This window comes from Mesoplodon bidens (genome assembly GCF_964165515.1).
Source record: "Mesoplodon bidens genome assembly, chromosome: 15".
NCBI classification, from domain to species: domain Eukaryota; kingdom Metazoa; phylum Chordata; class Mammalia; order Artiodactyla; family Ziphiidae; genus Mesoplodon; species Mesoplodon bidens.
Genome location: NC_138171.1, coordinates 48,516,175 through 48,529,661, shown reverse-complemented (window position 1 = coordinate 48,529,661; position 13,487 = coordinate 48,516,175). Strand labels below are relative to the sequence as shown.

At 43.0% G+C, this 13,487-nt stretch overlaps 1 protein-coding gene across 2 annotated transcripts in view; it reads left to right on the top strand.

The window, feature by feature from the left end:
• Positions 1 to 13,487, top strand: part of PRKCB (protein kinase C beta) — a gene marked incomplete at its 5' end in the record, with an annotated part of 314,098 nt that overhangs the window by 235,089 nt on the left and 65,522 nt on the right. For both annotated transcript variants that reach the window (XM_081257427.1, XM_081257426.1), the window contains one exon: positions 686 to 832. In XM_081257427.1, the coding sequence (XP_081113553.1) occupies positions 686 to 832 (147 nt within the window). The remainder of the gene's footprint in view (positions 1 to 685; positions 833 to 13,487) is intronic.

Here is a 13,487-nt window from a genome sequence, read left to right as displayed (position 1 = left end):
GACAGAGAGAAGGGAAGTGAAAACGTGGAACAGGAGGTAACTAGGTTGGCGAAGGGGAGAGAATAGTCATCCACACAGGAGCAGCAGTAGGTACAAAGGCCCTGAAGTGGGAGGGAACTGGGACTCAAAGATGTGAAAGGAGGATGAAGCTGTGTTTCAGGGAAGAAGGAGCCGAGAAAATGCTGAAGAGGTTGGAGAAGCAGGTAGAGCCTGGTCATACTGGGCTATCTGGGCCAGTGAAAGCACCGAAGTCTTTATCCTAAAAACGATGGGTCGCTACCAAAGCATTTTAAGCAGGTGGTGACTTGGTTGAGTATGAAGAAGTGGAAGATCACTGTGACTACATGTAAAGCCCAGTGTGGAGGGAACCAAGGTGGGTTGTCCAGGTGAGAGGTGATGACAGGTGGTATTGGTGGAGATGGAGAGAAGAAGGAATTCTAGAGACAGCTGGGAGGAAGCAGTGACCGTTCCTGGTGGTGGATGAGACACGAGGGATGAAAGAGAAATGAGGTGCCAAGGCTGGCCTCCACATTTTGGGTTTGCACTGTGGAAGCTGGGCCATGCTTTTCACCAAGCTGGGGGCATGAGCTGCAGGAACCACAGCTTGCGGCCTGTACATGCGTTTGAGCATGTACAATGGCCTCCTCAAGCTCTGATGATGTTTTCTGTGTGCTTTTCCCTCCAGAGGGCCAAGATCAATCAGGGGACCAAGACTCCTGAAGAAAAGACGACTAACACCATATCCAAATTTGACAACAACGGGAACAGGGACCGGATGAAACTGACCGATTTTAACTTCCTGATGGTGCTTGGAAAAGGCAGCTTTGGCAAGGTACAGTACAGCTGGGTGGTGGCACCTGCTCCAGAAGGAACAGCTAACAAGGCCGGCACATTTTGCTGTTCATATGGGGCTTACATTCCAGTGAGGGAGAGAGTGAAAAGTAAATAGAGCTACACTACAGTTGGTAACGAATACTGTGAAGGAAATGAATGGAGTGCTGTGTCACAGACAGATCAAGAAGGGACCCACTCAGATTGAGGAAGTGACGTAGAAACTGAGACCTGAAGAATGAGAATAAACCAGCCATACATTCAAAGAGCTAGGAAGGAATGTTCGCAGTGGAGAGAGAGAACGGCAAGTGCAAAGGCCCTGAGGTAGGCAAGGGCTGGACACATTCTAGGCACCATCAGAAGGTGCTGGGGCCAAAATGTCATGAGCAGGGGGAGGTTGCAGGATGTGAGGTTGCAGAGGTGGGAGGGGCCTGATCATGCAAAGCCTTAGAAGCTATGATGAGAAGTTAGGATTTTATTCACAGTGCAGCGGGGGAGCCACTGGAAGTCTTAAGCAGAGACGTGACATGATCGGATTTGGTTTTGGAAAAGATTACTCTTGCAGCTGAGAATGGAGATGGTTCTTTTCGAACAGCAGCACAGTCGAAGGATGACCCTGGGACTCGTAGAGTGATTCTGGATGCTATTATACGTACTAGGAGATGCTGTTTTACTGAAGTTGAGATTGTGTCATAAGTATTCCTGACTTGTTTAGTGTTGTGAGTCTTTTAATCCCTGTGTGTGCCACCAGCATGTCTCATATCAGTCTCAGACCATGAACTCAGGAGTGCGCAAAAGTATCAAATTTCTTCCCCATCTCTGTCGCCTAAGTCAAAAATCTGGGAGTTGTCCTTGCCTCCTCTTTGTCCTCCCCTTACCCCAGGCGTGCATAATCCATTCGTTAGTCTGGACAGGTCCTCCTCCAAAGCATATCATGAATTTACTGAGTTCTCTCCATCTTCACTAATGCAGCCCTAATCTATGCCATACAATACCGTCTGGACCACTGCAGACAGTCCTAACTGGCTTCCCTGCTTCCACTCTTGTGACCTATAATTAATACACTTCTATGCAGCAGCCATAGTTATTTTTAAAAACTTACATTAGGTCAAATCACTCCCAAGCTTAAAACCCTTCAATGACTTCACAAGTAGAATAAATTCTATACTGTGTCCTTGGCTTACATCACTCTTTAAATTCTGATCAACTTAAATTGTTCTCTGTTTGATACCTTCTTTTCCTTTCCTTCTCCCCATCACCCATTGGGCTTGGGCCACATGAGGTTCTTTGAGACATACAAAGCTCCCTCCTCTCTTAGAGCTTTTGTGATGCTGTTCCCTTTATTCTTTGCAGAGCTGGCTCTTTCTTGTAATTCCCATCTCTACTTAGATACCACCTCTTCTGAGAAGTCTTCCCTAACTACCACTCAAAGAGCCACTCATTCATTCTCCATTATATTTAACTGTCTCCTAGAACCCATCACCAGATGATACTTCTCTTGCTTGTTTGTTGGTTTGTCTCCTTGTTCTAAGATCTGAGCTCCACAAGAGCCAGGAGCTCTGTCATGTTCACCACTGTACTTCCAGTGCCTGTGGATTGAATTTATTCAGGGTCTAGACTGAATGCGTGAATTTTCTCTATGGGCCACAAGGTCCATCCATCTGCTGTGATGGGCTAAGGAACCTGAGGTGGTGGCCCAAAGTTTGAAGAGCCTTGGCAGGGAGTGAGAATAGAGAGTAGGAACACGGAATAAGATTGCTGAGCAGCCTGGAGGTCCAAAAGGCTAGAGAATAAGCAGTAGTGATGGTAGAGGTCCATGCCACTGTGTGTGCCCTTTTTGCCAGCAACTCTGAGCAGCCTGGGGGTGGAGATGGAGAAGTAGATGGTGGATTTGAGCTAAGGATGGTGATTAGCAGGATCGGTGCCCTAGAAGATCATAGTAATAAGGGAGTCAAGGCTTCTGGGAAGAGGGGTGCCCACTGCAGATCCAACAGAGCCCGTTCTAGCAGGTACTCAGCAAAAGTGTACTGAATAAATGAATAAAAATGACATCCAGACTGGAAGGAAGTCAAAGCAGAAAGAGGGTTATAACCTTGGGGAGAAAGAAGGAGTCTAGAGGCCTAGGGATGAGAAACAAGTGGGTGAGGCCAAGAGATTTCAAATGCTAGGAAGACTAAGGGCATTTAGATTTCAAAGATGGGGGGGTTTCCGTGATGACAAGGAAGAATGAAGCCTCAATGAAGAGGAGGTTCTAATAAGCTGAGGCTGTCGGGGAGTTTTAAAGAATTAAATTATATTTTTAATAAGCAGTGTTTTCACGTGGTTCATAATTAAAATTATATTAAAAGGATAAACACTGAGAAGTCTTGCTCCCACTCAGGTTCACATCCTTCTGTGCCCCCTTGCTGCTACTGCCCTCCGTATACAAACTGTTCTGTTAATTTGCATCTTTCCAGTTTCTCTCTGCTAATTTAACAAACATAAATATGCATATTTATTCTTGTCCTGTTGCCTCAAAAGTTAGCAGCCCACACACATATTTCTTCACCTTTTTGATCACTCAGCAGTACAGACTGGAGAGTTTTTGATTGAGGAATGGAAGTTCTGGAGGGTCTTACAGAAAGGATTGGGGTTGGGGGGTGGGTAGAGAAGTGGGAGAATGGGTCTTTGGGAACAGTGAAGGAATGAGAGAGAATAGATCATATGTTTCCATGGAAACTGTTATAATAATTGAGAGTTCTGTTCCAGACTGGGGATGTGGCATCAAATAAATCACAGAGGAAAACAACAGTATGTCATGAAAGCAAACTAGAATAACAAAAGCCTCTACCATCCTTTAAAACATAGAGTAGTCCTTTGCAACTCTTGTTTTGCCAGTCGCGGTTTTAAATTAATGTGGTTTTATATTTGAATGCCTACTTTTACCATGTTTCAGTCTTGTGGGACATATACATCAACCCCCTTAAATGGAAGAACACAGCAGCAGTAACTGCTCCCCCGCCAAAGATGAAAGACATGGACCATTGGGTAATCTGTTCACACCTCCCCTCCCGCAGGCCCACTGTATCAGATCTGGCCCAGAAAAACGTGCTCTTAGAGACAGTAATAATTTGTAGAGCGACTAGGGAGAGACACAAGCATTTTGCTAAGACCTATGAAAATGAAACAAGGGACAAAGCAAGTGTGAAAGCCATTGAGTTCCAAACGAGTAAACCCTGTTTCAAAAACTTTAAAAAGAAGAAAAATTTGGAGAGTTTGCTTTCCTGACCATGTGAAAGCGTTTCCCTGGGAGCGTTATTGCACCAGGGCAGGGCCTCTTGGCATGTCTGGCTTACTTGGAGATAGACGCCCTCTAGAACTTTTGTTGCAGAACATTTGCATGTATTATTCATTTGTTATTTAATGTTTATTTTTATAGTTTTATCCTCTCTATTTTTTTCTGATTTCTTGAACCTTTGACTTCTGCTTTGCCAACCTTTCACTTTTCAAGAATTTTACCTCTGTGGTTGTCAAGTGATTTCTGCAGTTAAAATTGTGCTCCAGGTATATAAATTGGGCAGATATGCACTGTTCAGACTGATTATACAAGTGGAGCTTATAAACACAGCAAGTCTCTGATAACGTGTATACACAGCACAAATACAACTCTGTACATTACAGACTTGATTCCCCTAATTCTAAAGTGCCATAATAAATATCCATTGGATATTTAATTAATGCTAGTATCACTTGCTTTCTGAGACTTCAGATGTGCTTGTGGTAATGATTTGTATGATCCAGATGTTTTTAGAAAATCATGCTGGGAAGTTTGAATGAGGGCTTTCTTATTATTTTCTTATACTCGTGGACTCCTGCCTGTGGAGGATACTGGCCTGCTGGGGGGTTGGTGGTGTGGGGAGGGCAGGAACATGTTGTGGTGGACCTAGAGCTAACATAAAGAAGCTCAAATCCAGCAGCACAGAAGAGCTATCATAGGAAAAGATCAGTAATAGAAAAAAAATGAAAATAGCCCAAATGTTTATCAGTAGTGTGAAAGTTAAACATATAATGGTGTATCCATGATACCTTCAAAAGGATGAGGTCTTTGTGTCTCTCATATCTCTGTCTGTCTGTCTATCTGTCATCATGGACAGATATCCATGACATAGTATCAAGTAAAAATAGAAGCAAATCACAGAACATTATGATTAGTAATATAAAATACACTGGGGCTTCCCTGGTGGCGCAGTGGTTGAGAGTCCGCCTGCCGATGCAGGGGACACGGGTTCGTGCCCCGGTTCGGGAAGATCCCACATGCTGTGGAGCAGCTGGGCCCGTGAGCCATGGCCGCTGAGCCTGGCGTCCGGAGCCTGTGCTCCACAAGGGGAGAGGCCACAACAGTGAGAGGCCCACATACAGCCAAAAAAAAAAAAAAAAAAAAAATACACTGTACATAGAATAATTCTATTTATGTAATGTACTCATAGTCCCTACTCTCTTTGAACTTCCCCCCAACATTTTATTAGGAAAAACTTTAAAAATACAGAAAAGTTAAAAGAATTATACAATGAACACCCATAATACCCAATACCTAGATTCTGCAGCCAGCATTTGACTGTATATGTGTGATCACATGTCTCTCCATCTCTTTGTCAACCCATTTTTTAATCGTTTCAAACCAAGATGCAGATATCGGTACACTTCACATCTGAACTCTTCAGCATGCATATCATTTAACCAGAATTCAACATTTGCTTCTGATCATTTTAAGGTAATAAAATTTACATACAACAAAATGCACAAGGAAGTGTATCATTCTATGAATTTTGAAAAATGCATACTTAAAAGCCCAGTGGGAGTATAAACGTTAATCAAAAAAAAAAAATCACACTAACAGATATAAAGTACAGCTCTGATGTTTGCCGTGTGCTAGGAGAGCCTGCGGGAGTGGGATCGGCCCTGGCCAAAGTCAGGGAAGGCTTCTGGGAGAAAGAGGCTCTTGAGCTTTATCTAAAGGATGAGCTAAGTTAACTGTGCAAAGAGGGGAGGGAGTAAATGGAAATCTCAGAATGTCTCCTCTGGGACTTCCCTGATGGTCCAGTGGTTAAGATTCTGTGCTTCTAATGCAGGGGCCACAGGTTTGATCCCTGGTTGGGGAACCAAGATCCCACATGCAGCGTGGCAAAAAAAAAAAGAACATCTCTTCTTCCAGACCCCACACACCTAACCTCCTTTATTAGTTAGGGTGGATCCAACTGCCATAACAAAAAGACCCCTACATCTATACTGGCTCCGACACAATAGAAGTTTAATGTTTATTCATGTAACAGTCCAAGATGGGTGTTCCTGGCCTCACCCATGCTCTCCATATGGTGATTAAGTGACCCAGGTTCCTTCCATCTTATGCGGCCCCATCAATCCCTACAGCCTTGTTTTTGCCTTGTTTTTGTCTATACTCAGAGTGCGGGGGGGAAAGAGTACAGAGGAGGCACAAGCTGCTTCATAAAAGCCTTGCTTTGGAAGTGGCACCCATCACTTCTGCCTACACACTATTACAGAGAATTTAGTCACATGACTCAGTGCAAGGGACGCTGGGAGAACAATTTTGATGGAAAGATAGTGGCCTCAGCCATATGCCCTACTTTTCAGCTGTGGTTGGAATTCTTCTTGGTGACATGAAAGACCTTCTGACTTTAACCTTTAGAACTCCCAATTTTCATGCCCCACAAGCAAAAAACTTTAAGCTTCTCTTCTCGATGACATTTCCTTGTGTTCAAATCATGGAACGTGCCAGGTGTTAGTGCTGCTTTTCCTGAAGCATAGCATAAGCCAGGAATAAATCAAGTAGGAAGAAGTCAGCAGCTTATAAAATTAAAAGGAAAAGTGGCAAGTCTTTAGAAACTGAGTGCCCCGGTATTACATTTATCTCTTCAAAAGTCCCATTCAGGTCTGCTGCTCTGTATGCATTGAAGATGATCAAAAATAAAAAGCTGAGAGGTGAGAGACAAAACCATTAAGCCTCCTCTTCTGGTGTTTGACTTTCCTAGAATAATGCCCAAGAGGCTGATGATATTAAGTGCCTGAGTGTCACTAAGGAGGCCATTTAGTGTTAACCAGTGGCCCCTTTCCTATGGCACCGCAGAGACTCAGCATTTGGGTGCCACTCTCCAAGGTGCTGACACCAACTCCCTTGGCTCAAGATTCACTGTACAAAAGGGTTGAGTATAGCCTTGGCCAAGTTTCCCAACTATTACCTATTTATGCACTTGTTTTTATTTTTTTGTTTCTTTTTTTAAGCATGTACATACTTCCTTTATACTATCTTAAATATTTTCTCTCTCTCTCTCTTTTTTTTTTTTTTTTTTTTTTGGCCACGTTGCGTGACTTGTGGGATCTTAGTTCCCTGACCAGGGATTGAACCCGGGCCTTCGGCAGTGAGAGCGCAGTCCTAAACTCTGGACTGCCAGGGAATTCCCCTTAAATATTTTTTTTAATTGATTTAGTTGACTTCCTTTTCTTCTTCTTAGCATTGCCCTAAGTGATAATGTATTTGAAATCACAGGCTTGATCTAGCAGTCATATATTTATTTTAATATATTCTTAGGAGAATTTATTAAAAGAAAAATAATTTTGTCCTTGTATTGCCAATGGTAGAAGTGCCACATTTTTTGAAAAACTGCCTTCAAGATCTTACAGTCACATGACAGTTTGGTACTTCAATTACCATTGTATTCCTAAGAACATAAAGTCTTTTGCTACATTTTCTGTGTATATGTCGAAGCTACAGAAAGTCTCTGATCTTCCCTCTCCCCTGTCTCCTTTCTTTTAGATGAGAAGCTTGCTCAGCATTTCCCGTATCCTTAAAGATGTTTTCTGTGACCTTGACTCTCCCTTCTCTGTCCTTTACTCACTGACTATATCCAGAGAATCAAACTGCTCTTTTGATATTTGCTGCCTACACTTCCTCCCCACTCACCTGTGCCTTATCCTTTTGCCTTGTGACTTCTACTCTCAGCTACTTCTGAATCGCCCGTCTCCCAGGTTATCAGTGATCTCGTAGCTCCTAACTCTCCAGATCTGAGCACAAGGCATGGTGGCTGCTTATGACAGCAGAGGGCAGACATGAGGGAAAGGAATTGAGACTAAGATTGGAACCCATACCGGGGAGGAGTATCACTTTTATAATAACTGCCCACTGACAGCATGAGTAAGGATTTATTCATTCAACAAATATGTATTGAGCATTTACTATGTGCCAGGCACTGTTCTAGGTGCAGAGGAAATGGCTTTGAACAAAACAGACAAAAATATCTGCCCTCATGGAACGTATATTCTTGTGGTGGCGGTAGTGATGAAGATGATGATGTCACCTAACATTTTGAGTCCTTACTATATGCCAGACTTTGTTGTAAGTGCTTTGTATGTTTTGGCTCATGTTTATGCTGTGATGTAGCTACTTATATCCCCATTTTACAGATGAGGAAAGGAGATGCAGGAAGTTGAAATAAGTTGGTAAAGTCACAGAGCTCGTCAGGGGCATTTAACGGACCAGGTTTGGTTTAGATGCATGTGATCTTAGGCTCTTGGTTGCCTTGATACTTAAAACTTGCATTTCTAGTCTCAACAGTGGTCGCCTTTGCCATGTCACAAACATATTCTAGAAGGTTAACTGTTTTCCCCTCTTATTTTCTCATTTCCACCTCTCTGCTCTTTGCCTATAAGCGTAAGCAGAGTTTGCATGCCTTGTTTTCATTCTGAGCCTTTGCCATTAGACAAATGCCACGTGCATGGTGATGGAAGCCTCCAGATTTTCTGTTCTCCCTCCTCACTCTGTTTGTCAATTACCTATGCATGTGCAAACACCCGTCGGAACTGGGAGCCATCAACAGGGATTCCTGGGAGGGCTCCTGAGGATGGGCTACTCTCTTCTAGAGCCTGCCCTTCTCACCTCCTCTACAGGCTTCAGCTCATGGGGTCCTCCAAGTCTTGGAGGCACCTCTAGTGTGTGTGGTTCCTCAGCTGGTTCCCTTTCCACCGTCACCCTCCGTTTCTTCTAACCCTCACCAGCTCTATCTCCCATCCCCACCCTCTACAATTCCACTTGCCCATCTCCATTGCCTCCAAATTTTGAGCTCATACTAAATGCCAGGGATCATGCTATGGATTTATATGCATCACACATCATATTATTTCTTACCACAGTCATGCAAGGTAGCTACTGATATTAACCCTATTACACCTATTTGGAAATTATAAGTCAGAGAGATTGAGTGACCTCCCCAAGACTACACAGCTGGGAGTAGGCAGGACCAGGATTTGAAATCAGGTGTTGTGATTCTAGTTGCCTCTTTCCATCTCTAACAGCACTCTTCTCTACTTTTGGGTCCACTCATCTCCACCAAACTGCTAGTCTTTTCGTTTTTGAAACAGTTTCAAAACTGCTATGGGGACTTTTGTGGGTTCTTCCTTACACCATCAAAAAAAGTTGAAAACTGTATCTTACGACTGCTTTGGTATAAGGACAAATGTATTAATATTGCATGTTAAAGCAGTTTCTTCAGCCTAAAAGTTCATTTTTTTTCTTGTGATTCTAAAAGAAATTAAAACATTTTCATGAGCCCCTACAGAGATCGTGGTCCCCAGTGCGCTTGAAGTTGGCCCTGGTTGCTAACACTAGTTCCCCAACAGCACAACCTCCAAGCTGTCTCCCCAAAAGCTACTGGGGTACTTAACTAGTGTGTGCTTTGAGTTTGGGCACAAGAGAACAATCCAGAGCTCCAAGCCCCAGACTCCAGTGTCTTCTGCTGGATCCAAGTGCAGCACTGAATTACCACAGGAAGAAATTGCCTGAGGAGATAAAAAGGCAGTTTAGTTTCTACCAGTAACAAAGGCCTTTTCTGAAGTCTCAGAACTCCCGTTGTGGGAGTCTATCCTAATTTTAATCTCATTAGTAGTGTGGATTCACATGCACACATATACGTCCACACATTAGAGGTGGTTATATAATCCTACAGACAAAAGCTCTTCCCTTTACTTCAACCTGCTTTGCTATCTTCCTGCACCATATGGTGAGTCCTTTATCATATGGTTCACAGATAGCTCAAAGTCTTTGCTACCTGTTCCCTTAATCCTCTTCCAGAGAACCTTTTGACATTTGCTGTCTGATCTTGGATTCCTGCCTTCTCTTTGGTTCTATCCCAATTATGGCACCTTCCTCCCAGCCTCCAGTCTCTCGTATGCAATTCTGACTGCTGTGTTTTTTTTTTTGCCAACTCATTTTCCCCAGTCACGGTGAGGCCCTTCCACTTTCTGAATTCGTCCAGGTCTCTCATCAATGAAGTGACTTACTGCTTCTCTGTAGCCCCTACATTCACCCCTCAGAGGATAGTAAATTACAGAACAAAAAAGCGTAAGGCCCTGTTTTCCCAGTAGAATTAATTATATCAAGGAAAGTGAAACGTCTGGAATTCAAGTTTTCTTGTCAAGCCACAGGGAGTAAAGGGGGATTTATTGGACAGACATGGCATGTTCCTGTGTATCTCCCAACATCCAAAGGCAGGAAGTGCAGCTGGGACCAGAAAGCTTCCAGGAGCCCAGCATTCATTGTCTCCATCCTGGGGACCCCAATCAGTCACCCTGGCTTCTGACTGACATCTCTCACTGTGGATGTGCATCAGTGTTACCTCCTTCAGTCTTATGTCACTTCTCAATTCTCAATGTCTAATTCCCAAACCTAGAATAGTCTAGAATTTAAAACCCCAGGAAAGAGACTGATAGACCAGTATGGCTCAGTGATCATGTGATCCAATTAGCTGTGGCCAAAGGGACAGGTCACTTTGCCAGCCATCTGTCAGGAAGGACAACAGGAACAGCCTCTCTGAAAAGCAAATGTGATGTGGGCAGTTCCTCGAAGAGAAGGAAGAAAATTTGGTCTGTCTGGCACACAGGCCAGTGTTTCCTTTAAGTCTGTGTATCTTGAAAACGTTGCCTGGCTCTTTGGGAAAAATCATACAAAGTTAAATCTAGTCCTCTTACTGAAGGGCCAGATAGAGCCTATTAACAGGGAAGCTCTGTCTTGGGCGATAATTCACGGCCTCTGGTCCAATTATTGTGCTGCCATAGTTCACCCTCCACACATCCATCTCAACTGCATCTTTATGTGCTATTTCAGAAATTCTAAAATTTCCTGTTCAGATATTGAATCCCTGTTTACTAACAACATTACCCATAATCTTTTCCACAACAAACGTGATAGCAGAGACCTATAGACTTTAATCATCCAATACCCATGGTAAATATTTTGAACGTACACCTACGGATGGTTAATATAATTAAACATGCCATAGTTTGTTTCAGTCCTTTCCCGCCCCTCAGCTCCGTTTCATATTATGTATTTACCTCATTGAAAAATCACTGCAGAGATTGGTAACGTATTTTGAGTGCTGAGAACCTAAGTGTTTTATATGCATTGCTTGTTTAATCTTCACAACGTATCTTATGGGGTGTGTGCTGTCATTATCCCCATTTTACATGAGGGAATGGAGGCTCAGAGAGTTGAGAGACTTCCAGATTCATGCAGTGGTGGATGCAGGTCCAAACCCAGACACATGACCACTGTGCCACCCAGCCTCAACACGCTCCACTCCTGCCTTGGAGAAAACCCATTCTCCATTAGTCTGTGACACCAATCAAAGGGAGGCTTGTGTGCACAGAGCAGATCAGATTATAGGGAAACAGACTTCCTTTGTGCGCCTAATAGATGAAATGAATGACAGACCCTTAAGGGTTTCATTGCGTTTTCTTTTGGTAAAAGGCATCAATTATTGGTTTGTTTTCCCAGGAACTGTTTAGAAAAGAGTCAAATTAAATCTGCTTTTATTTTAACCATCTAACTTTGTCAAATATAACATGTGATTCAAAGAAAATTGACTAAGCAAACCTACAGGACACCAGCATTGATTTGAGCTCAAGAGAACACTTCAATAACTCGAATGGATACCTATCGATTCCACCATATCAGTTCTATGATATCAATCATTAGAAGTGATACAACCCAGAGTTTTGAAATAATAGTTCTTTTGCATTTCTTATTACAACCCAATCAAACAATTAAACACTTCTTATTAAATCCAACTAAGCCTCTTCATTTAAAACTCAGGGCTCAGCGTTTCAAGTTTAAACCTTCTTATTCCCTCTCCTCCCTCTTTCCAGCAGTGACTATGAGTCATTCCTTCCATGGGTGTAGTGGTGACATTTGCTTAACAATAGCAAGTCCACATGAGCCAGAGATGACTCGGCTGAAAGTACCTTCATTCTAAACTTCATTTCACACTTCCACTGGCTTTCTCTGCTAGTGGGCAAAAACTCAACTTGATTAAATCTAATGTGTGACGTGGCATCATTTTAAGAGGCTTAAATCTTAATAACACGTGTCACCCTGACCTCTGATCTGAAAACTCAATTTATCTGCCACCCAAGTTCCATGCCTCCTCCATTATCAACATCCCCACTAGAGTGGTACATTCATTACAGTCAATAAGCCTACACTGACACATCATCATCACCCAAAGTCTGCAGTTCACATTACGGTTCATTCTTGGTGGTGTACGTTCTACGGGTTTGGACAGATGTATAATGACATGCATCAACCATTATAGTATCACACAGAGTAGTTTCTCTGCCCTAAAAATCCTCTGCACTCTGCCTATTCATCCCTCCCACCCCCTACCCCTAGCAACCACTGATCTTTTTACAGTCTCCATGGTTTTGCCTTTTCCAGAATGTCATATAGTTGGAATCATACAGTATGTAACCATATAAAGAGATTTTGTTTTAAATATGGAAAACCTTACATAATAAATCATGAAATAACCCAGTTGATCTGCACGCTATCACTGCTCTTCTTTTTGTCTTACCAACTTGAAGGTTGTATCCGCAAAGTGATTCAGTCCTACCCAGATCCACCCTATGAACTCCCAATTAGCACCTTTTCCCCACTATACCACTTTTCAATGTTTCCTGATGTACTTCCTCAATTTGCGAGTCCACCCAGTTGCTCCTCCAAAGCAAGCTATTAGAAGCCAGGAACCATTTCTAGACTGCTAACTTCCAGTTTGCTGCTAGAGGCGAGTGCATTTGATTCCCCCAAACCACATGATTTCATATTCGATTAGTGTGTCCACCATCAAATATAAAATTTAAACACACATATGTGTGGATACATATGCTTAGAAAACCTGACCCAAAGTTTGAACAGTAACAATACACTTTGGGGGATTAAAATTAGGGCCTTAAGATAACCTAGAACATGTTAGGACATCTTCGTGTCTGGTGAAAGTTGAAAGTTAGGAGAACCTCAAAAGGTAAAGAATTCATCAACTCTGATGAACGTAGTATACTGAGTTCTGTCTATATGTTAAGCACTTATGACACGTATCATTGAAGCATCGTCATGGCCCTATGAATCGGTGGACTCTTGTCTATATTTATCCCCACATCCACTTACAAGGTCTCCTGGTAGGAATGGCTCTGCCCCTCATTCCAGGCCTCTGGTTATCAGGGCTTGGGTGGCTTAAGCCATCTCTTCCTCCCCGGCTCAGTCTGAAGGAGGGCTTTGCTGGAGAGGATGAGCCTGTGAAGGCCTGGAATCCACGGTATATTGTCGCTTCCCCATTCAG